General features: G+C 41.7%; 1 protein-coding gene and 1 long non-coding RNA gene across 3 annotated transcripts in view; one reads left to right on the top strand and one right to left on the bottom strand.

Moving 5' to 3' along the window:
- The window catches only part of LOC306650885, a 461,164-nt gene that overhangs the window by 314,579 nt on the left and 126,527 nt on the right, over nt 1–20,058 (bottom strand). The window lies entirely within an intron of this gene.
- WWC3 (WWC family member 3) overlaps nt 1–20,058 on the top strand; it is a 113,335-nt gene that overhangs the window by 77,862 nt on the left and 15,415 nt on the right. The window contains exons 9-13 of one of the 2 annotated variants that reach the window (XM_079123128.1): nt 9,046–9,288; nt 12,406–12,495; nt 13,465–14,030; nt 18,946–19,063; nt 19,758–19,832. In XM_079123128.1, coding sequence (XP_078979254.1) covers nt 9,046–9,288; nt 12,406–12,495; nt 13,465–14,030; nt 18,946–19,063; nt 19,758–19,832 — 1,092 coding nt within the window. Of the gene's footprint in view, nt 1–9,045; nt 9,289–12,405; nt 12,496–13,464; nt 14,031–18,942; nt 19,064–19,757; nt 19,833–20,058 lie in introns of both variants that reach the window. The other variant, XM_079123127.1, reaches the window with a different exon arrangement.

Raw genomic sequence — 20,058 nt, 5'->3', positions numbered from 1 at the left:
GTAACATTTATGTTGACCTGCATTGTAACTCATCTGCCTTCTGGAAATTGAGATTCATCCAGGTCTATGCATTAAGTTTCTCTTTCCTTGCCTCCCTTCCTCCCAGTCTTTAGCATAGGACGTGGTCAAAGCTGCATGGGCAAATTCAAAATCTTCACCCAGTGTAACATTTTTGGTGCAGTGTTTTTAGGATGACATGTTTCTCCTCAGGTGATCAGCATCCCCATTTTCAATATTCTGATCCTGCCCTGGCTTTTGTGTCCTCTTTTTAGAGAATTTCTCTCTGTTGTGCCTTCTGGAAAGAGTCTTAAAGACAAATTATTTTAAAATATGTGCTTCAGTGAAGGATACATTTTAAAAAGATTTCTTAGTCATAAATGAAATATCATGGTGGGGGAGGAGCAAAATGCCAGGTGGAGTGAGTGAGTCCTTTCTGGAAGCTAAAAAGTTGGGCCTGCTCAATATACTGTATAGTTCATGGAAGTCCAGAAATCCACTTTGTTGGCTTTTAGAAAATGCAAAAATAGCAAGAAAAGTAAACCATCTGACTCCATGCCACAGAGCCTACAACTACCATGAGTTCTGCTTGCTAGGAGGTGTTCCACCCAATTCTTCCTGGCTTTTTAAGGAGTATTTGTGGTGGGTTTCAAATGTCCCCAAAGAGTACTGCCAAGTTTATTTGCCAGTATTGGTTACCTCCATGGTCATGATCTTCATCCCTCTTCTGGGGCTTGTGGGTGCTTATGAGGGGTGATTGTCTCTTCTGACTGTTCCTCTGCTCCTTCCTGCCTGTTTCTCAGTGGAACTGCAAAGTGTGGGTGCTGGAATTTGCTGTGCTATATTAAATACAGAAACTAGATCATTGCTACACTTAGGACCAAATTGTTATGTGTTTTGCTGTGACATTTACCAAATATAGCAAGTGATTTCTTTGTTTTCTAGAACTGGTGTCAAGACATCGTAAGTAACCTTTTAAATGTCACAATACATTTGGTGAAAAATTGGGAAGATACTGTACTTCATCATTACTTTAATACAAATAATACAAAAATATCATTTAAAGATTTCCAGAACCTTGTTAGGAAATATATTGCAGTTACAAGTGCGGGTCCTGGCACCAGTGTTTTAACCTTAGTGACCCAGTGGGGATTTTGAGAATTCCTTTTCTGACCTGCATTAGACTATTTAAAAGTCAGAGATGTGGTTTAAACTTGACCTGACTTGACTTGCCCAGGTGCTAACTGTCCTTTTCTCACTAGTGCATTGGTCCTCAACATAAGGAGTGGACTCTTTAGCTCTCAGGAGACTTCTGGCAATGTCTGGAGCCGTATTTAGTTGTCTCCTACTGGCATCAGGCTGTCAGAGCCCAGAGATGCTGCTCAACATCCTTCAGTGCATAGGCTAGGTACAACAGCAAGGACTCATCTGGCTCATGGTATCAGAAAATGAGAAAGTCTAATAAAAGACCCTATGAGGATGATGTTGGTGAGAGGGGATACAGTAAGAAGTCCAAGAAAGGATGGCTGGAGGCAAGAGGAAAACAGCAGAGGAAGTAAACCTTGGAAAACACTTAACTCCAAGGGTTCAAGAGCAAAGAAAGAGCACCTAGCAAAGGATGCCAGGAAGAGAGCAGTGGAGAAGTCAAACCAGTTGGCCAGCAGACCTCTGCCATCCCAAGGTGTTCTGATCCACAGCGTCCAGGGGAAAAGGAGAGCAGTGACAGATTTTCATAAAATGTTGGCATTCGTAAGCCCCTCCCACTCCTTTCTTAAATTGTCCCAGCCTGCGGGAGATGTGACAGAGATGGTGCTCTCTGCTGGAATTAAAGGAGGAGAAAGAAACTTCTGAAAAGTTTCCAGAGGCCAGCATTATGGATGAAGATCAATTAGATGGCAGATCTTGATGGTTGACAATGATTTGTTACTGCCAGTGGGCTTTAAGCTGCTTGGAACCATACTCAAAATGTTTCTGTCAGTTGAACTTGCCTTAGCCAGTGGATTGCAGTTCATTGATTGCAGCCCCTCCAGGTTCTGCTCACCTTTCCAGTCCCCATCACAGTCTGCATCCAGTCATTCCAAACTGATTCTTGTAGTTAAGCTTGACTGGTAACTGCCATGTGCCTAGGTTGTACACTACTCTGCTGTAGATCATGTGATCCTCAGTGGCACTGGCAAGGCACTGAGCTCCATACACCTTGTAGCATTGTCAAGACAGCCTTATATTCTCCTCCCTGCAGTAAACATGTTGATGTCATTGGGACAGTTAATGTCATCAGGTCTCACGTTACCCTAGATCAGTAATTACTTTAAGCATTTATTTATTTGTTCATTTAGGATCCAAAACCTGATGATTTTGAAGTCTTGTCTATGGACTCTTCACACAGTGCCCTTGATCAGATTCCAACACATCCCTGATATCCCCATGAGCTTTATTGGAGAAGGGAGTTCATGTACAGGAAAGCACTATGTACCCCTGCTCACCCACCAAAGCATGATAATGAATGTATTGTTTTTAGTGGCTGTGTTAGCAATGAAAAAATATGTCCTTTCCTAATTATTTCTCCTGAGGCTAGTGAGCATTATGGGCCCTTTTATTTTGCCCATGTGGACTTCCATTAACTTGGTGCCACAATTCAGTGTTAGGTTGTTTTCCTTATGTCACCTCACCCTTGAACATAAGTTTCCAAGCTTTCATTCCTGAAATTATTCAATCATACAAAATTTAGCTTCCCTACTGATTAGCCAGGGAAACAGAACCAATAGGACAAGAGGGTTGATTATAGGAATTGACTCATGTGATTAGAGACTCTGAGAAGTTCCACCATATGCCATCTGCAAAGTGGAGAACCAGGAAAGCTAGCGGCACAATTCAATCCAAGTCTGAAGGCTGAGAACCTGAATTTGGTAGTGATGGTGTTAGGGGTAGTGCTGGCATAGTCTTAGAGTCCAAAGGCCCAAGAACCAAGGGCCCCGATGTCTGAAGGCAGGAGAAAGTGGATGTCTCAGCTCAAGAAAAGAAAGCAAGTTTGCCTGTATTCTCTCTGCCTATTATTCTATCTGGACCCTCAGTAAATTAGATGATGCCCACCCACATTGGTGAGAGTGGGTCTTCTATACTCAATGTACTGACTCAAATGCTTATATCTTCTAGAAACATCCTCACAGACACACCCACAAAAACTATTTTACCAGCTATCTGGACATCCCCTAGCTCAGTCAAGTTGACACATACAGTTAATAATTACACCTTCCTCTGTAGAACCACCTATGCTTTGCCAATTCTAGAAGGTGGAAACATTTCTGCCTTTATGCATTCTGGAGAAATCTTTCCTTGGATATCTAGTTTTGAGATTGTTTTTAAGAAGTACAAAGTTGTCAGAATGCAGACTTCCGAACAATGTATTCAGATTTAAAGGAAGTTTGTGGAAGTGGAATTTATAATTCCAAGTGATAGTATGATTTCTAGAGAATTCCTTGACCAAACTACTACTGTCATGGTGACCACTTTTCTATTTTCAACTCTGGGCTTGTGAAATGTACCAAAAGAACTGTTTCTTCCATCTCTTCAGGAACATCTCTTTGAACACCCAAGGTAGACCTTATGCTAGGAATATTTTCACATTACTAGTTTAAAAATTTTAGAGTTTTTAAAGTGAAGTTGGAAGAATAAGTCTTCTTGAAGCAATTGTGATGATGAAGATGGCTTCGTATTTCTAAACTAAGAGAACTTGTTCTAGAACTGTGCGCAAACTATAGCTGTTTTCATAGAAACACTCAGTTCAGATAGGAACAAAACATTTGGTCCATCCAGTTTCTCTGTGTCTTAATTTTTGTTGCCAGGATCATTTCTGCTGTATGTTGGTTGTCAGGAATCAGTGGCATTAAGATTCCAGTTAAATTTGATCAGTCACTTGTGTTTTCCCTTTCTTTCTCAAGTGATTTTGTATCTGGGTTTTGGGGAATGAGGTACAGCTTTGAGGAATGAAGAAGAGCATCTCTGCCATTGCAGTCTATCTTCCCCCTTTGGGTCAAGATAAAGAAACCTGAAGACTTCCTGGTTTTTTATTTTAGGAAGTTGCTTTCAGAAGAGCTGTGCTTTCCAAGAGGAGAAGCTGTTAGAGCAGGGAAGATGAGGACAGGGCTAGATTTTGGTGCATTGGTAAAACATTCTTGCACCCTATGTTCTAGATGCAGAATTGTCAAATTTTCCACATAAAGAGTTAAGTGGAAATGGGCGCAGTAACACATGTCTGTAATCCCAGCAGCATGGGAAGCTGAGGCAGGAGGATCGGGAGTTCAAAGCCAGCCTCAGCAAAAGCAAGGCACTAAGCAACTCAGTGAGACCTTGTCTCTAAATAAAATAAAAATAGGGCTGGGGATGTAGCTCAGTGGCCAAGTGCTCCTAAGTTCAATCCTTGGTACCCCACTCAAAAAAAAAAAAAAAGAGTTAAGTAGAAGGTGGGTACAGTAGTACATGCCCATAATCCCAGCAGCTCAGGAGACTGAGGCAGGAGAATTTTGAGTTCAAAGCCAGCCTCAGCAACTTAGTGAGACCCTGTTTCTAAATAAAATATAAAAAGGGCTGAGGATGTGGATCAGTGAGTGAGTAAAGTGCCCTGGGTTCAACCCCCAGTACCAAAAAAAAAAAAAAAAAGTTAAGTGGAATGGACACTGATTTATTAATACTTAGTTCAGTCAACTGAAGTGATTTCACCTTCCATCTAACTTAGATCTCAGCTGAGATTTTCTTTAACCTTTGCTTTCATTTAATAGATATTTACAAAAAGAAAGCTAAGAGGAAGCATAAGAAGTATCAAATCTGTAGTTGTAATTAAATCTGAAGGCATGATGCTCTAAGTTGACACCATGTCATGGAATGTGGGATTAGAATCCATCATGGCTCATCACCATCAAATGGAACTGTGGGTTGCCTGGAGTTCTGTTTGCTATTCCAGAAAGCAGCAGGATTTTAGGAAGATGAGAAATCATTCAGTAGACTGCAGGTTTTAGGTATTAATTCACATAATTGGGAATTGATTACTCTTGATATACCTCAAAACTTTTTAATATTAAAAAGTGTATTTTGTCCTAGAAAACACAAGTCTTAAGATTTTCATGCGAATTGTGAGGGTCTGAGTCATTTCTGCAGCATAAATGCAGGTTTCTATTCATGGTTTATTGTGCTAGGGTTGAAATAGGTAAGGCTTTTGGGCAGAAATTGTAAGGGATAAATGATTTGTATTTTACCTCTGTCTATATTAGAAATGTTTAGGGAATAGAAATTGGAAAACACATAATAAATATGAAACCTGAATGCTTAATTGAAGATTTTACTTTTATTTCTTCACTACCAGGGCATGGAAATATATATTTTAAAGCTTTTAAAGGCATTTGTGAAAGATTATATATGGGCCATAAATTGTATTACCCATCAAAAAATAAGAATCAAAGCAGGTAGTTGACTTCTAGGAAAAAAAAGAAAAAGAAAAATATCCTTGCCAAGGATTTTAAGTGGCTCTCCGTTCTTTTTAAAAATGAACTTGGAAAAGTTTTTTTTCCTGCAAACCTTAATCATGACCTTGCTTTTCTTCCATGTATTTAATTTCACTAAAATGATATTTCAAAGAAAAGCCTTTCTGGAAATCACTTTTCCTTTAATACCCAGAATAGGAATGATGGCCCTCACAGGAATAGGGTTCCAACCAGTGGCTCAGCTGTTTGGCATGGATAAAGAGAAGGTGCATCGAACCTCAGTACATCTGTGTTTAGCCTTAGGCAGGAAGTCTGTTTCTTCAAGTAAACCTAACATGCTAAAGATACTCCCTGTGGATGACTGGCTGGATTCCAGGCCAGCAGCATGGTAGACGAGGCACACTCTTTTAAAGGCACAGCCATTTTTTTCTACCTCATGGAGAATATGTGAGTGATCAGTTGTTGAAGGAATACTGCTAGTGCTTTTGACTTTCAGAACAGACAGATAGATATGGCTCTCTTGACCTGGCTGAAGTGGACCCCAAATGTCCACACCCAGAGTTTGGATGCAAGGAAGGAAATTGTAGTTTTCAACATATGCCAATATACTCCTAGATTCATAGATCAAAAATAATTTTGTAATCATTTGCTTTGTTGTGAAATTTTATTTTAAAAAAGCACAGTTCTCAAGCAAGGAAATGTTTGCCTATGTTCAGCATAGCCCAAATAACTTTTCCAGATGGATTGCAAGAAATCAGCCTCATCCGGATTTTGTTTCTGCTGAAGAGGTTGTCCCTCCCCATATGTCCTTGCATATATTTTCTACAAGCTGTGGAAAGTTACAGTTTGGCTGCTGTACTATTTCTTTATGCCCACAGTGGGCAAGAGGCTTGGAAGTTGCCCTTTGCTTCTCCTCTCTCTTATAATTCATTTTCCTCCTCAGTTTTTTCAGATAGTGCATATTACTTGAGATTTTCCTGGAAAGGTTGTGATTATCTGGGATTTAATCTTCTGCCACCCCAGAAACTTAAATTCTTTTAGATAGCAGCTAATCTGGAGCTGGTAGGCTCAAATGGCATCTTGAGCTCCTTACAAACCTTAGGAAACTTGAACTGGGGGTTCAGTTCAGTGGTAGAGCACTTGCTTTCCTAGCATGCATGAGGACCTGGGTTCCATCCCCAGCACTGCAAAAACAAAACAAAACAAAACAAAAACCATCACAACAAAGCACCTCATAAAACTCAAAAGGAGTACTTTTGAAAATGCCAGTGTGTATTGTTTATGATACTTAGATCTGCCAAGCTTTAGCTAGGCTCAAACAGGCTTTCCTATGGATCAGATTAATTGAAATAAAAAAAACTATGGGGACACAGTAGATTTTCTCATTGTTCTCCAAATCAGTTATATTTACTTTTTATCTTTGACTTGTATATAGTAGAATGCTCCAGAAATTTCATTTGGTATGTCTCATTTAGCACTAACATATTTATGAGTCTGCTTGGAGTGTATTTTCCTTGGGCTTCATTTGTATGACCACCATAAATATTAATTACACTAATTAGACATAGGTGGATGCTTCAGCCCAGTTGGATTCCTAACCCTGTTGTGCTGCCTCTGTCATTATTTTTTCAATGATGTGATTTAGTATCATTTTTCAACACATTTTCAGGAATTTAGTTTTAAGTTAGAAAAATTATCTAATGAAGATACTGACACTCAACTAGTTTCTTTACCTTCTTGGAGAAATGGGCTTGAATAAAATGTATACATTTAAGTCATAACCTGTATACCCTTTCCTTTCCACGACTATGGGTATTTTGGATTGATTTGGTACCCAGAGAAAGAACATCATGAATGATCCTCCAGCCAGGCAGATGAATCCTTGTGCTCATGTCTAGATCATGCAAATCCTGACCTGGCATAGGACTTGGCAATGAGTTTTAGTGTGTGTGCCAACTTTAGTCAGTTGGTTGTATCTGTGTGGAATGTGGTGTTGAGAAGGACTCTGAGGGCTAGACCCAGCAGGCAGGAAGCCAGATTTGGTTAGTGCTGTGCACCCTGGGCACAGGAGGTGGGTTGTCTTGGCAGTGCTCCTGCCCCATGTCCACCATTCCCATTTTAGTGAGGATCATCCCATCAGTGCCTAATGCAAAGGCTTAAAACAGAGGCCAGTTGGCAACCTCCAGAACAGGCAGGGCTACAGAGGAGGCAGCTCTTCAGGGAGCAGTGGGTGTCCAACTTGAGCAAGCATCAGAAACACCTGGAGGACTTGCAGATCCCAGATTGGCAGGACCCATCCCCACAGTGTCAGATTCAGCATGTGGGGCTGGGGTCTGAGATTTGCATTGTAACAAGTTCCCAGGTGATTCTGAAGCTGCTGGCCCTGAGACTCCACTTTGAGAATTGCTGCCTTAGGGCTATGTGTACCTGCCACTTATCTGTTCTCACTGCACTTTCTCATCTCAGAAGTTTTTGGATGTTTTTAGGCATGTGTGCCAAACTTGGTCCACCACATTACTCAATTCACGTTGGGTCTGGCATAACTAGTTTCTGCCTGGAAACAGGTAGCCTTCACCTTTAGGCTTCCTTGAGGAGCTTAAAACATACTACTCCTATTTGATATTTTAAAATATTAAAAGGTGCTTTAAAAACATGAGCCATGTCTGTTTCACTTAATCAGCATTTGACACCATGGCAGGACACAAAGTATGATGCAGTCTGTTTGTCAGGCAAGCACTAAAGGTTCAGGGGCATGGAAAGTGACAAGATTCTCTGTTTTTATACCCTAAGGACTGTTGCTCTGAAACCTTTGGTCAGATTGACTGGTTTGCATGTGGCCAGATGATCACATGCCAACTTCTGCACTTATGGGGCTGCCTCTCATTCTCTCATGTATTTGCCGGCAGGTCTGCCCACTGTTTAATACCTGAGCTTTTGTTGAGCACCTGCCCTCAGCAGGGTGTTGTGTATTCACATCTGGTCGAGGTCTCAGGTACAGGAAGGAGCACACAGAATCAGCATATGTGGGCATGGGTTTTGGCTCTCTCCTGTTTGTTTTTTGTTTGCTTGCTTTGTTTTTTTGTTTGTTTGTTTGTTTGTTTTTTTGACCCCCAATGACTATTAGTGCTTAGGCATGGTTGATGAGGAAGAAAGCTCAAAGCATCTCTCAGTATCCAGCATAGTGTTCAGCTACTGATGATAGTGGGGTGGGGAGAAGTGAGCAGCTTTGTCCCACTCTGGGACATCATCTTGCAGGAAACCAGGACTCAAAAAACAAAAACAAACAAACAAACAAAAACTCAAAAAATCACAGTGTGGTCATGTTGAGGAATGGTGAACTTTTTGTCAATTGTTTGAGGCAAGTATGAATCTTGGACAGGGGAGATTATACCAAGGACTTTTGCACTATTTTTATGTTCCATCATTCCCAAACCCTCTTAAGTTTAAGGTAGGTGGCATTATTTCACTATTTATTTAACAAAGTGAGTTTATACAATCAGTGATGGTGCAGAGAATGTATAAAGATGATGTTTTGAGTTCATTGACATCTCCCTGTGCCCCAACTCTCTCTCAGGGTCACAAACATTCAGCAACAGCTGGCCCAACTTGCTAATGAGTCGTGGCCAGGCATGGCTGAGGCTGACAGGGACCGGCTGCAGATCATCAAAGAGAAGGAGGCCCTGCTTCAAGAGCTACAGCTCATCATTCAGCAGTGGAGGTCAGCTGAAGATGTGGCCAGGCTGGAGGAGGAGAAGAGGCGCTTGGAGGAAGAGATCCAGCGTGCGCGGGCCACATCTGCACAAGGAGCCACAGAAAGGTGGGCTGGTCTCCAGAAGTTCAGGGGCAGGTGGGACCAGCTTCCAATGAAGTACCAACTGGAAAGTCTTAATATATGAATGACTTCATCATGTTCTTGATTAGTACAGGTTGAATATCCCTTACCCAAAATGCTTGATCACAAAAATGTTTCCCACTTTGGAGTTTTTCAGATTTTAGAATATTTATATAGACTGTACTGGTTAATCATCCCTAATTCAAAAATATAAAATCTGAAATGATCCAATATCTGAAACTGTTTGAGCATCAGGTGGGTGACAAGAGTTTGGGATTTTTGGAGAATTTTTGTATTTTCAGATTAGGGATGCTCAACCTATCCTGAGAGCAGCTACTGAGACATTTCCTTGCTAAGTCAAGGGGAGATGGGAGCATGTGCTTGCCATGTCATGAGAGGTACCAGCTGCTTCCAAGGCTGCCTGTGCCCTCAGAAATGAGAGATGATGGAGAAAAGGGAAGGAGTAAGGAATGACAGGTGATGTAGCACCTATGTGGCACCTTTCCTGGAGTAGGTTCCCGGTGCTTTTGCCTGTTTGTGGGACAGTGCCCTGTGCTGGCTTGGAGCACCAGCAGGAAGATGGGGAGGCAGATGGTGGTACAACTTTTGAATAGGGTGGCTCTCTTGCCCCAGAGAATGGCCCTGTAGCACTGTGGAAGTCTACCTACTGCTTTTATCTCTGACTTTGATTTCTGGCCAAGGAAACCAGTCTTTTTTAGTAGGAAGTCAGTGGCCTATCATGGGTCCATTTCTAACTATACCTTTCCTAGGTTGGTCTTGAGACTCTTTCAAGTATAGAACACGTGAAGCCAGTGTCTTTTGTATTCTTCAGTGCCAAGTTGTTTGTCCTTTCATCATATGCCACGTCTTCTGGTTTCCATTTGCTGCCTGCGATCACAGATTGTGTTGAAGGCTTGGTCTGCTTTCCACATTTAACAGCTGTCAGCAGTTTATCTGTGGATATCTGCTGAGTTTTGGAAAGCCCATCCCCCACTTGTTAATATATTAGCTCCCTAAAACTCAGTGTATTAACATGACCATAAGCTGTACCTCTTATAAGCATTCTCTACCTAGAGTTTAAATCACCTAAATTATTTGATCTGTACAGATACACTCACAACTAATATTTTATCCCATCTTATGACTGTCCTTTGTATTCGTTGGGTAATCTTTATGCTTGATTCTCATTATTAATCTTTAGGGCAGATGAGCATGCATCATGGCATTCAGGGCCCATGGCAGCATGGGAGAGGAGGAATGATGTTTGTAAAGTTTAGCTCCTGGTAGCAGTCAGAGTGACTTTTGATTTGCCTGAGATGATGTCACCCTGTATCATCCCACTCAAACTGAGTTGAGTCTGAATCTTAAAAGGAGCAAGGCAACTGTAGTGCTCATCTGTGTTCTGCACATTTTTAGTTAAACACTGCCTTCCATTTTACCCTTGGTATTCACCTGTGTGTGTTCTGGATAGGAGAGCAGGAGATCTTGTTCATTCTTGACTAAGGAGGGTGGATTTGGTCCCACAAATGCTTCCTTCTTCACAGGAACCCTGCCCATTTACCCTTGACTATGGAAGTTTAGTGTGTGTGAGTGCTTTGGTCCCAGGGTACAAATTCCTGGAATTCCATGGAGTCAGTGTTACCCTTATGCTTCAAGGACTGTGACACCCATACTGGGTCAACTTTCACCCAGATGGCAATATCTTGTGGAACCAGGCTAAGTGTTAAGTTCTGAGACTCAGAACCCTCAACTGGAACTGAATTGACCCAAGGGTATGACCTGAATTTGCCATGAAATGACCTTGGCCAAGGAGTAGCATACACATATGCTGAGCTCTTTCCTCCCATGCATTGTCTGTTCCATCCACTGCATTCTCAAATGAGACCAATGCCCCAAGAGAGCTCTTGTTGCTCTTGACATTTTGTGCCAAGTAGATGCTGGGAGACTTCCTCCAGCATAGGCTGAGGGCCAGTAGAAGGAGACCCACTATGGATCTGGGCACAAGGGACCAGGGTTTGTGTCTTAGGGCTGAGTTGTGGTAGCTGTATGACTGGGGTCTAGTCTTTGTCTTGTCTCAGCTACAGTGTCATTGGTATAGTAAGTGAGTTCCAAGTTAAAGCTTGAAAGCCCAGTGAGGGGCATCATTTAAACTTCCCCCTTTTCACTCTTCACTATCTATGTCTTCTGAAAAAAAGAAAATAAAGATGTGTTTTTGAGGCTATTTCCTTTGCTAAGCCTTGGGTAGGAATATAAGTATAACATAAAATCTGGAAAATCTTTCATGAGTAAAGGAATCCCCTCTTTCTTGCCATACATATTAATAATAGAATAGAATGATAGGAAGTAGGGGCAGTGCAGAGTCTCAGTAAAGTGCCTTGGCTTGGGTTCGAGCTGATTTGACCAAGCCTTGAACTTGGATAGCACAGGCAAATTATTTTCACTCCTTGAGTATCAGTTTCCTCATCTGTAAAATGGGAATAGGATCAAGTGAGCAGTCAGTGAGATATGACATATAAAGTGACCAGCATTATTTTAAGTACTCAAGGACATTGTGCTTTCTTATGTGCTCATACAACTGGAAGAGTTTATTATAGCTGTTTTCAAACTTTTGGGTTCCAGGACCTCTTTCTAGTGTTAAAATTACTAAGAATCTCAACAAAATTTTTTGTCATTTGGACCAGTTCTGGTCTAGTCTCCCTTCCTTCCATCTGTTCTTCTACCCACCCTTTCTCCCATCCATCCACTCACCCCATCCACTCATTCATATGACTATCCATGCTCTGACCTGTCTGTCCACCTGTCCACCCACCCACTCATCTTCTTACCTATCTATGCTCTCCACTCATTCTCCCGTTCATCCACTGCCCTGTCCACATACAGACCAAGTGTCTGCAGTGTACCAGGCACTGCTCAGAGTGTCAGGGATGTATTTTTCCAACAAACCCCATTCTTTATCGTCTTGGCACTTAAGAGTTAGATGCTTTTAGAACTGATTGTCATTCCAATGTAACTCATTTGTGGAGAATTAACTGAACTTCTTGTTATAAAAATATACTTCCTATTTTTTTCAAATCCTCCAATAGACTGTTTTCTTACCTGCAGAATTCTACTTCAAGAAAAAAGAAATTGTCTACTTATGCAGCTGGAAGAAGCTACCCGCTTAACATCTTATCTCCAGTCCCAGTTAAAAAGGTAGGTTCCTTTAGAAAAGAAAACTATACTTAATTATTGTGTTATAGTGATAAGTACATGAACTTCATTAATTCCCTTTAGCTTGTATCTTCTCCTACTGGAGCTTGGAACCTGAAGTGGTGTAAACAACAGAAATGTGGACAGACATATTTTTAAGATAATCTGCTAACATATGACTTAAGGGAAATGAGTAAAAATTTGGCTTCAGATAAATAACAAAACTGAAGTCAAGTTTATTGAAGGCTTTTGTAATCTAACAGCTTTAGAAGTGTTCATATTTGCACATACACATTTTTATTTTTGGAGTTTAAAAACAAGATATTATTATTATTATTATTATTATTATTGATGGAACCCAGGGGCACTTCACTACTGAGCTACATCCCCGGCCCTTTTTATTTTGAAACAGGGTCTCTCTGAGTTGTTTAGGGCCTTGCTATGTTCTCTACTGGCCTCAAAATTGCATCCTCCTGCCTCAACCTCTGGAGTTGCTGGGATTACAGGCATGCCCTACTGCACCTGGTGGATATGAATGTTTTTAAGTAAAATTTGGATGCTCAAAATAACTCACCTTTTCAAGCACATACTGTATTGTGAGGCATAATGTTAAGGAATTTATTTGAATTGCTTTCTCAGTTATTCCTCCTAACAATGTCATGAGATAGGACCTGTGATTACCCCAACCCCAGCCAGCAGTGGGAGGCTCAAAGAGATTCAGTAATTTAGCATGCAGCCAGCTAGTGGACTGGGAGCCGGGACTCCAACTCAGGCACGAGTCTTTGCTGTTGCCCACTGCCCTCTAGTGTCATTCAGAAGAACAAAGGAGATGTCAGTGAAGGTCTGCTCAAATGCTCCCAGGTGTTAGGACTAGGCTGGGCTTTGCTGTTCCCAGGTGCAGCAACCTAGCGGTGCTGCTTGGCAGTGGGAGCAGCTACGTGTGTTTCTAAGATAGTCTCTCTCTCCTTTCAGCCTGTCTGCCAGCACCCTGACAGTGTCCTCTGGGAGCAGCCGCGGGTCCCTGGCCTCCAGCCGGGGCTCACTGGCCTCCAGCCGTGGTTCGCTGAGCTCAGTCAGCTTCACCGACATCTACGGCCTCCCTCAGTACGAGAAGGCCGATGCCGAGTGCGGCCAGCTTCTACGCTTCGATCTGATTCCTTTTGACTCCCTGGGACGTGATGTCCCCTTCTCAGACCCTCCCGGCCACCCGGGCTTCCACAAGCAGAGGCGGTCCCTGGACACGCCCCAGTCGCTGGCATCTCTGTCCTCCCGCTCCTCCCTGTCCTCTCTGTCGCCCCCCAGCTCACCCTTGGACACGCCTTTCCTCCCGGCCTCGCGGGACTCTCCTCTGGCGCAATTGGCGGATGGTTTTGAAGTGCCGGGCCTGGGTGCCCTAGACAGACTGCGAGCCCAGGCCTCTGCTTTAGGGGACGAAGATATGCAGGGCACCGCATTGCTTCAGCCACATGGATTCTCTGGGGATGGGGAAGGACCTCGTGAGCGTGGACCCCAACTGACTGGGGCACCCACCAGTGCAAGTAAGTGGTGATGAGACCTCCTGGGAAGTAAGGTCAGAAACTCAAGGGTGATATTGTATGCAGTGGCATTGAGTCTGGTGGCTTTTCAAGTCCTAGTGAGCTATAAGTTTACAAACATTGATAGGGTTGGGAAGAGTATTAACCTGCTCTAGGGAAAGATAATTAACATTGACAAAGTAGTCATTGCCAGGTATTTGGCTTGTTTTAAGAATATGCTTAATTGTTGAAAATAAGGGTCAGAACCACACAGTATCACACATTTGGAAGCAAATAGAGAGATGCCAAGGCCTCAATGACTTCTTCAGCAGGTGTTCCAAGGCAGTGTTTGCCCACCTCAATCAGTGTGAACTGGTGTCTTCTTGTAACCTACTTCCTTTTTCACTTTGACTTCATCTCTGTATTCTTTGTGCTTATAGCTTTCAAGGGTGTAGTTCTTTCAAATGTGGAAATGAAAATAATTGCATAATTTCAAAGTATCAGTCATTTCTACCAATTCCATTTTCTGGTGGTCTGGCTAGGTAAAGTTTCACCTGCCCAGTTGTGTTAGTTTAACTCCTCCTTGGTGCCAGGGTGCTGGTTGAAGACAATATTTATCCCACATGCTTTTTCAAGTCAACCCCCAGCATCTTTAACTTCCTTAGGTTTAAAATAGGATCAAGAACAAGGTCTCCCATTCCTGAAGTTCAGTCCATTTAATTAACCTTTACTTACACAGCAAAAATGTTTTAGACATCCCATTTAGGCAAACACTAGACAATTTGTATAACATAGTGGGTCTCAACCAGGGGTATTTTTGTCCCCTGCCCTGGGGGATGTCTGGTAGTGTCCCAGTGGGAGAAATTTTTTGGTTGTCACAACTGAAGGGGAGAATCCTACTGCCATCTAGTGGATAGAGGCCAGGGATGCTGCTAAAAAATCCTACTGTACACAGTGCTGTCCCAACAAAGAATGATCCAGCCCAAAATGTGAGTAGTGCAGAGGCTGAGAAACCCTAGAAATACTATCGAGTATTTATGCAACAGAGGGTAGAAATAAAACTTTAATACAGAATTAATGAGGTGTAGTGAAAACAGCTTCACACTGGCAACCTAGAGACCAAGATTCTGTCATTTTGTTCCCTGACCTGTTGACTGCTAGCTGTGTGACCTTGAGCCGTCTCACCTTCCTTGCCCTGGAAGGAGGTGATCTTTATGCTCTCTTCCATTTGCTACCATTTTGTTACTTATGAGATCGGTTGATTAATAGATGGAAAGGTTGATTGATCTTTAGATCTAGCTATAAAATAGTAGTCTGCTAGCATTTACATAACCAGAATTCAAGCTGCCCCATGGCTTTTTGGCATTTCGGTTATTTTGGTGTCTTCCCCTCTGGGTTTGCAAATGCACTTTTTTATCCCCAAATATATTGTTTTTGTAATTCACATATACAGGTAACCTTCATCCCCTTTGTTCTTTACAATCCTACCAATTTCTCTTTAAAGGTTGAGATTCAAGTATATCAGTCTGGTTATACAAAAAAGCCACACAAGGTCTAAGGCCCCCTTTGGGTCATGGAAAAGACAGGGTGGGAGGAAGAAGAGTAGACTTAATTTCTGATCCTGATCTCTTTAGCTTTCCTTCCCACTCTGTGGCAGACATTGTAATGGTGTCATCTTAGACTGAGAATGCTTTTCTACATTTACATACTGCCACCTGGTGATGGATTCGTGCATGACACCGTCAGTTGACTAGTGTCCTTAGAAAACTGAAATAATTGTGTGCTCCCAGATGTCTGGGTTGAGTAATTAGTTTCAGGTATGAACCCCCCGGGGTGGGCTCCTTGCCTCTTGATGCTTTGGGAACTCCTGAGTGCATGGTTGTCATAGCTTCATAATCATGGAGCTTGGTGTTTTATCAGTTCCCTTGTTTATCAATTCCAACATTCACGCAATTCTCTCCACCCTTTTAGTCTTGATAAAAACAGTAGAATCTATATTTGGCCCCAAGAAAGGTTTTATTAAGATAAAATTTTTAGTAAGATAAAAATCAAAATCCACCCAGCAATGATTTCTTCTTGCGTTTTAAATTGAGCAGGGAACAGAAGGCAAGACAGAGGAGTGGGGCAATAGACTGTAATCTTGAACATTTTTTACATTTTTCCTACAGTCCTGTCTTCCCTGGATTTTGAAAGCCAAATGTGTCATACTTTTGAAATACTTCCCTTTTTTCATCCACCCATTAGTATTTGCTAATCAAAAGGCATAAAAATCTTGACTTTGCTCATCTATTTATTGATGTTTTTATTATATTCATACTCTGTTTAGAATTACTGGTTTAAATTATGCCCTTTTTCACTGTGTGCTCTTTCTATCTCTTTTCTCATGCGGCTCCACAGAAACGTTCACTGTAAGTGATCTTGGATTCTCCTCCTTCCCCCGTGTTGCTCAGGCTGTGGGCACATCTTTGTGCAGTGAATCCATGTTCAGGAAGACTGAGGTGTATTTTATCAACTGTCGTTATTGTTATTTTAATATTAATTTTCATGATGGCTACTCAAGTCATGTAAGAACTTTTCTAAAGCCTTCACTGTGTATTCCACATGTGTGTTTTTTCTCCAGAATATAACAGCATTCTTTATTTCAGTATGTCAGCTGGCAGCTTCATCCACAATGTATTTCCTGCCTTTTTATCAAGCAGTGTTCATTTCCTTGGGTTTTAGTGTTTGTCTGTCTGTATGACTGTCTGTCTTTAATGATGAAAAGGACAGAGTTTTTTTTAACGAATGTGTAAAAGACTTTTTATTCCTTGTTTCACTGGCATTGCTGCCCATGATCAACCTCATTGCCTTGAAACCCAAGAGTGGAAGTCTCAGGTGTGTAGTGTGGGGTGCTTCTGTGCTTTTTCTCATGCAGGGCAATTCCTGCTTCTAGTTGCTGTGTGAATTCATTGACTCAGCCTGAGCTCTGTGAGAATTAGTTCCCTAACATCCCTTCTCTTCTCCTGTACTCCTGTAGTAATGGTAAGACAGAATCATTGTTAGGGTCTCACTCATCGGATAGTATCTGGAAGTTCATAGGATTATTATTGGGGCTATTTTCTTAACGGAATTTGAAGTTACATCTAGGAACTATTCCCAGTGTCAGGGCTGGGAATGGAAACACTGATCAGTTCATTTGTTGGAGATTGATACAATACATTGGAAGGTTCCATTTGCAGTTCAGGGCTGGAGGGTTGGGGTCCTTTCACATGGTAGAGATGAAGAAAAGAGCTGGACTTAAGAATCCTGGCATACAATTTGAGAGTCAGTACCGCTGGCCACCCCAGAATGGAGCCAGCTTCTGTTCCTGGCTGACTGGGGCAGGAACCGATAACTCACCCCCACCCCACCACTTGACATTGCAGATCTTTGGAAGGCTAGCTTTTGTGTCCAGTTGACATCAAGAGAACAAAGGCAACAACCTTATATGTTCTTTTTTATTAATTTTTAATTTGCTCTAATTAGTTGTATATGATGGCAGAATGCGTTTATACTTTTTTATAGATCATACATAAATGTTGTGTGCTGTTTAATGTGTTTGTATTTAATTGATGTGAATAATAAATTAGTTGAAAAGAGAGATGATCATCTTTGGACTCACTATTTCCCTCAGTTTAGGAATTTGCAGATGTCAAGTTTTTTCATTTGTAGAGCTTAGAGAGCCAAAGAAAAGTATATACTAAGAGAGCAGAGGGACCTGCTTTATTAACAAGAAGCATTATGATGCTGGAGCTACATATTTTGGGTGGGGGCAGGTGTTGGGAATTGAATTAAGGGGCACTTGGCCACTGAGCCACATCCCCAGCCCTATTTTGTATTTTATTTAGAGACAGGGTCTCCCTGAGTTGCTTAGCACCTTGCTTTTGCAGAAGCTAGCTTTGAACTCATAATCCTCCTGCCTCAGCCTCCTGAGCCAGTGGGATTACAGGCAAGCACCACCAGGCCTGGCTTTGGAGCTTCATATTTTATTCTGTATTCTAACCAAGTGTGCCCCTCTATAAAACATTGAGACTCCCGGGTACATAATCACATTTAACACAGAAAGATTATATGCATATTCTATAGGTCTTGTTTCAAGGAGCTTATTACTGTGAGGGAAGGGGTAAAATAATGAAATGTTAGAAGGAAAAATCTCAATTTTTATATTTAGCTCTTGATTAAAATAAGTATGAAACATAAAAATAAACTGCCAGGGAGTGGTAGTGTTTAAACCCAGGAAAGAAATTCTGGAAGCCTGTCTGGCTCCAGGGTAGCTGAGGAAGATACTATAGTTACAGAGATGGATGGGCACGAGCCTCAGCATCCTCCTGGCAGGCTACAGGTTTTTTGAGGAGGTGTTTTTAAAGGATTGATCTGGGTTCTACTGTGTCATCTGATTTGAAGGTCACTAAATTTTGTTAGGGTTTGTTTGGATAATTAACATTGTATCCAACTATAAAAGTAATAAGTAATGTGTGTGTGTGTGTGTGTGTGTGTGTGTGTGTGTGTGTGTGTGGTATTTGTTGTATAAAACACCAAACAGCATGAAGACGGGAATGAGAAATGCCATCTTTGGAGAGCACAGTGCTACTCCTTTCTTTTGGTTCTGAGAGTTTTTAAAACATGCAGATTGAGGGGGCTGCTCAACATCATCTTAAGTTCTCTGGGCTCATTAAAGGGGTGAAAAGAAATTTATGAATCCAAGTATCTTTGTAGACAGTTTAAACTTTAAAAGAAGTAGCCAGAAGTCTGTTTCTTCAGGTTTTCAATCCTACAGACAGTTGTGTGTGGTGTATTTCTATGCATGTGCATATCATGATGTGTCTCTGGACCAATTAGTAACTTAGTAGTTCTCTACCATAGAGCCCTGGCCTCCTGTGCTGTCATCTCCTGACCCAGGTGTGTCTCTTATTCGCAGCAGTGACTCTTCGGGAAGACAGTGCCAAGAGATTGGAGAGGAGAGCACGCCGCGTCTCTGCATGCCTGTCGGATTACTCGCTAGCTAGTGACAGCGGAGTATTTGAACCTCTAACCAAAAGGTTAGGAACTGTCTTATTTATTTCTTCCCAAAATGACTTACAAGAGTTATTGTTACACATGAAAAGGATCCATACTGAAACTTTCATATATCAAAACTTTGTTTATATAGGAGTAAAATATTTTTTCTAACTTTCTTTCAACTTCAGGAGGTTGGGCCTTAGAAACCTGTAAAAGTAACTCCTCTGGTTTCTGTGGGGCATTTTGAGGTTGACTCTCATTCTGGTGTTCTAAGATGACTTCTTTCTCGCCCGTCCCAGTGAACTTAAAGCTTGAACCCCATAGAGCTGTAAAAGGAGAATCAATGTACACATAAGAGAGACCTGCTTTTCTGGAAAGGATATTCCCTAGCAGTGAATCCTTTTCTGCTTTCCTTAGCTATAAGAATCCCCTTGCAGTTATTGCAAACTTTTAAATTTTTGAATGCTACCTTGAATATTATACGGGATTTTGAAAGGTATGCAAAGTTATTTTCCAAAACAAAACAAAGTAAACACAACATAAATAAATAACAGCAGTTGGTAGGCAGGTACCCATGAGAAACTCCATGGATCTTCGGGATCCATGCCCTTTCATACACTTAATGAGCTTCTTTATTTATGTCACAATTTGATAAAGTTCTTCTCATTAAGAAGCACAACCTGCAGTGATCAATTCCCTTCAGAATAAACTTGGGTGAATTTCCCCTTTGTTCAGGAATGAAGATACTGAAGAGTCTGCTTTTGGAGACACATGTGGTAATGACGACCCCCAGATCCATGTGGGATTTCTGTGAGTACAGAAGCTGCTTTCCTTGTTACTCTTAAGAATGCCTTGTAGATTGGGGGCCACCTTGGTGCTGCTTCCCCATCCTTGATATCCTCAGTTCCACTTCAGCCAGTCTTAAGTAAGATGACAGAGGTGGCAGGAAGGAGTGACAGGGAAAAGGGGCTCCATTGCTGTCTTTCAGCACTGATATTCATAGCTGAGGACTGTCACCTCATGGAGCTAAGGGCTT

Source organism: Sciurus vulgaris (assembly GCF_902686455.1).
Source record: "Sciurus vulgaris genome assembly, chromosome: X".
Taxonomy (NCBI): Eukaryota; Metazoa; Chordata; class Mammalia; order Rodentia; family Sciuridae; genus Sciurus; species Sciurus vulgaris.
This window is presented reverse-complemented; position numbering and strand designations above follow the sequence as displayed.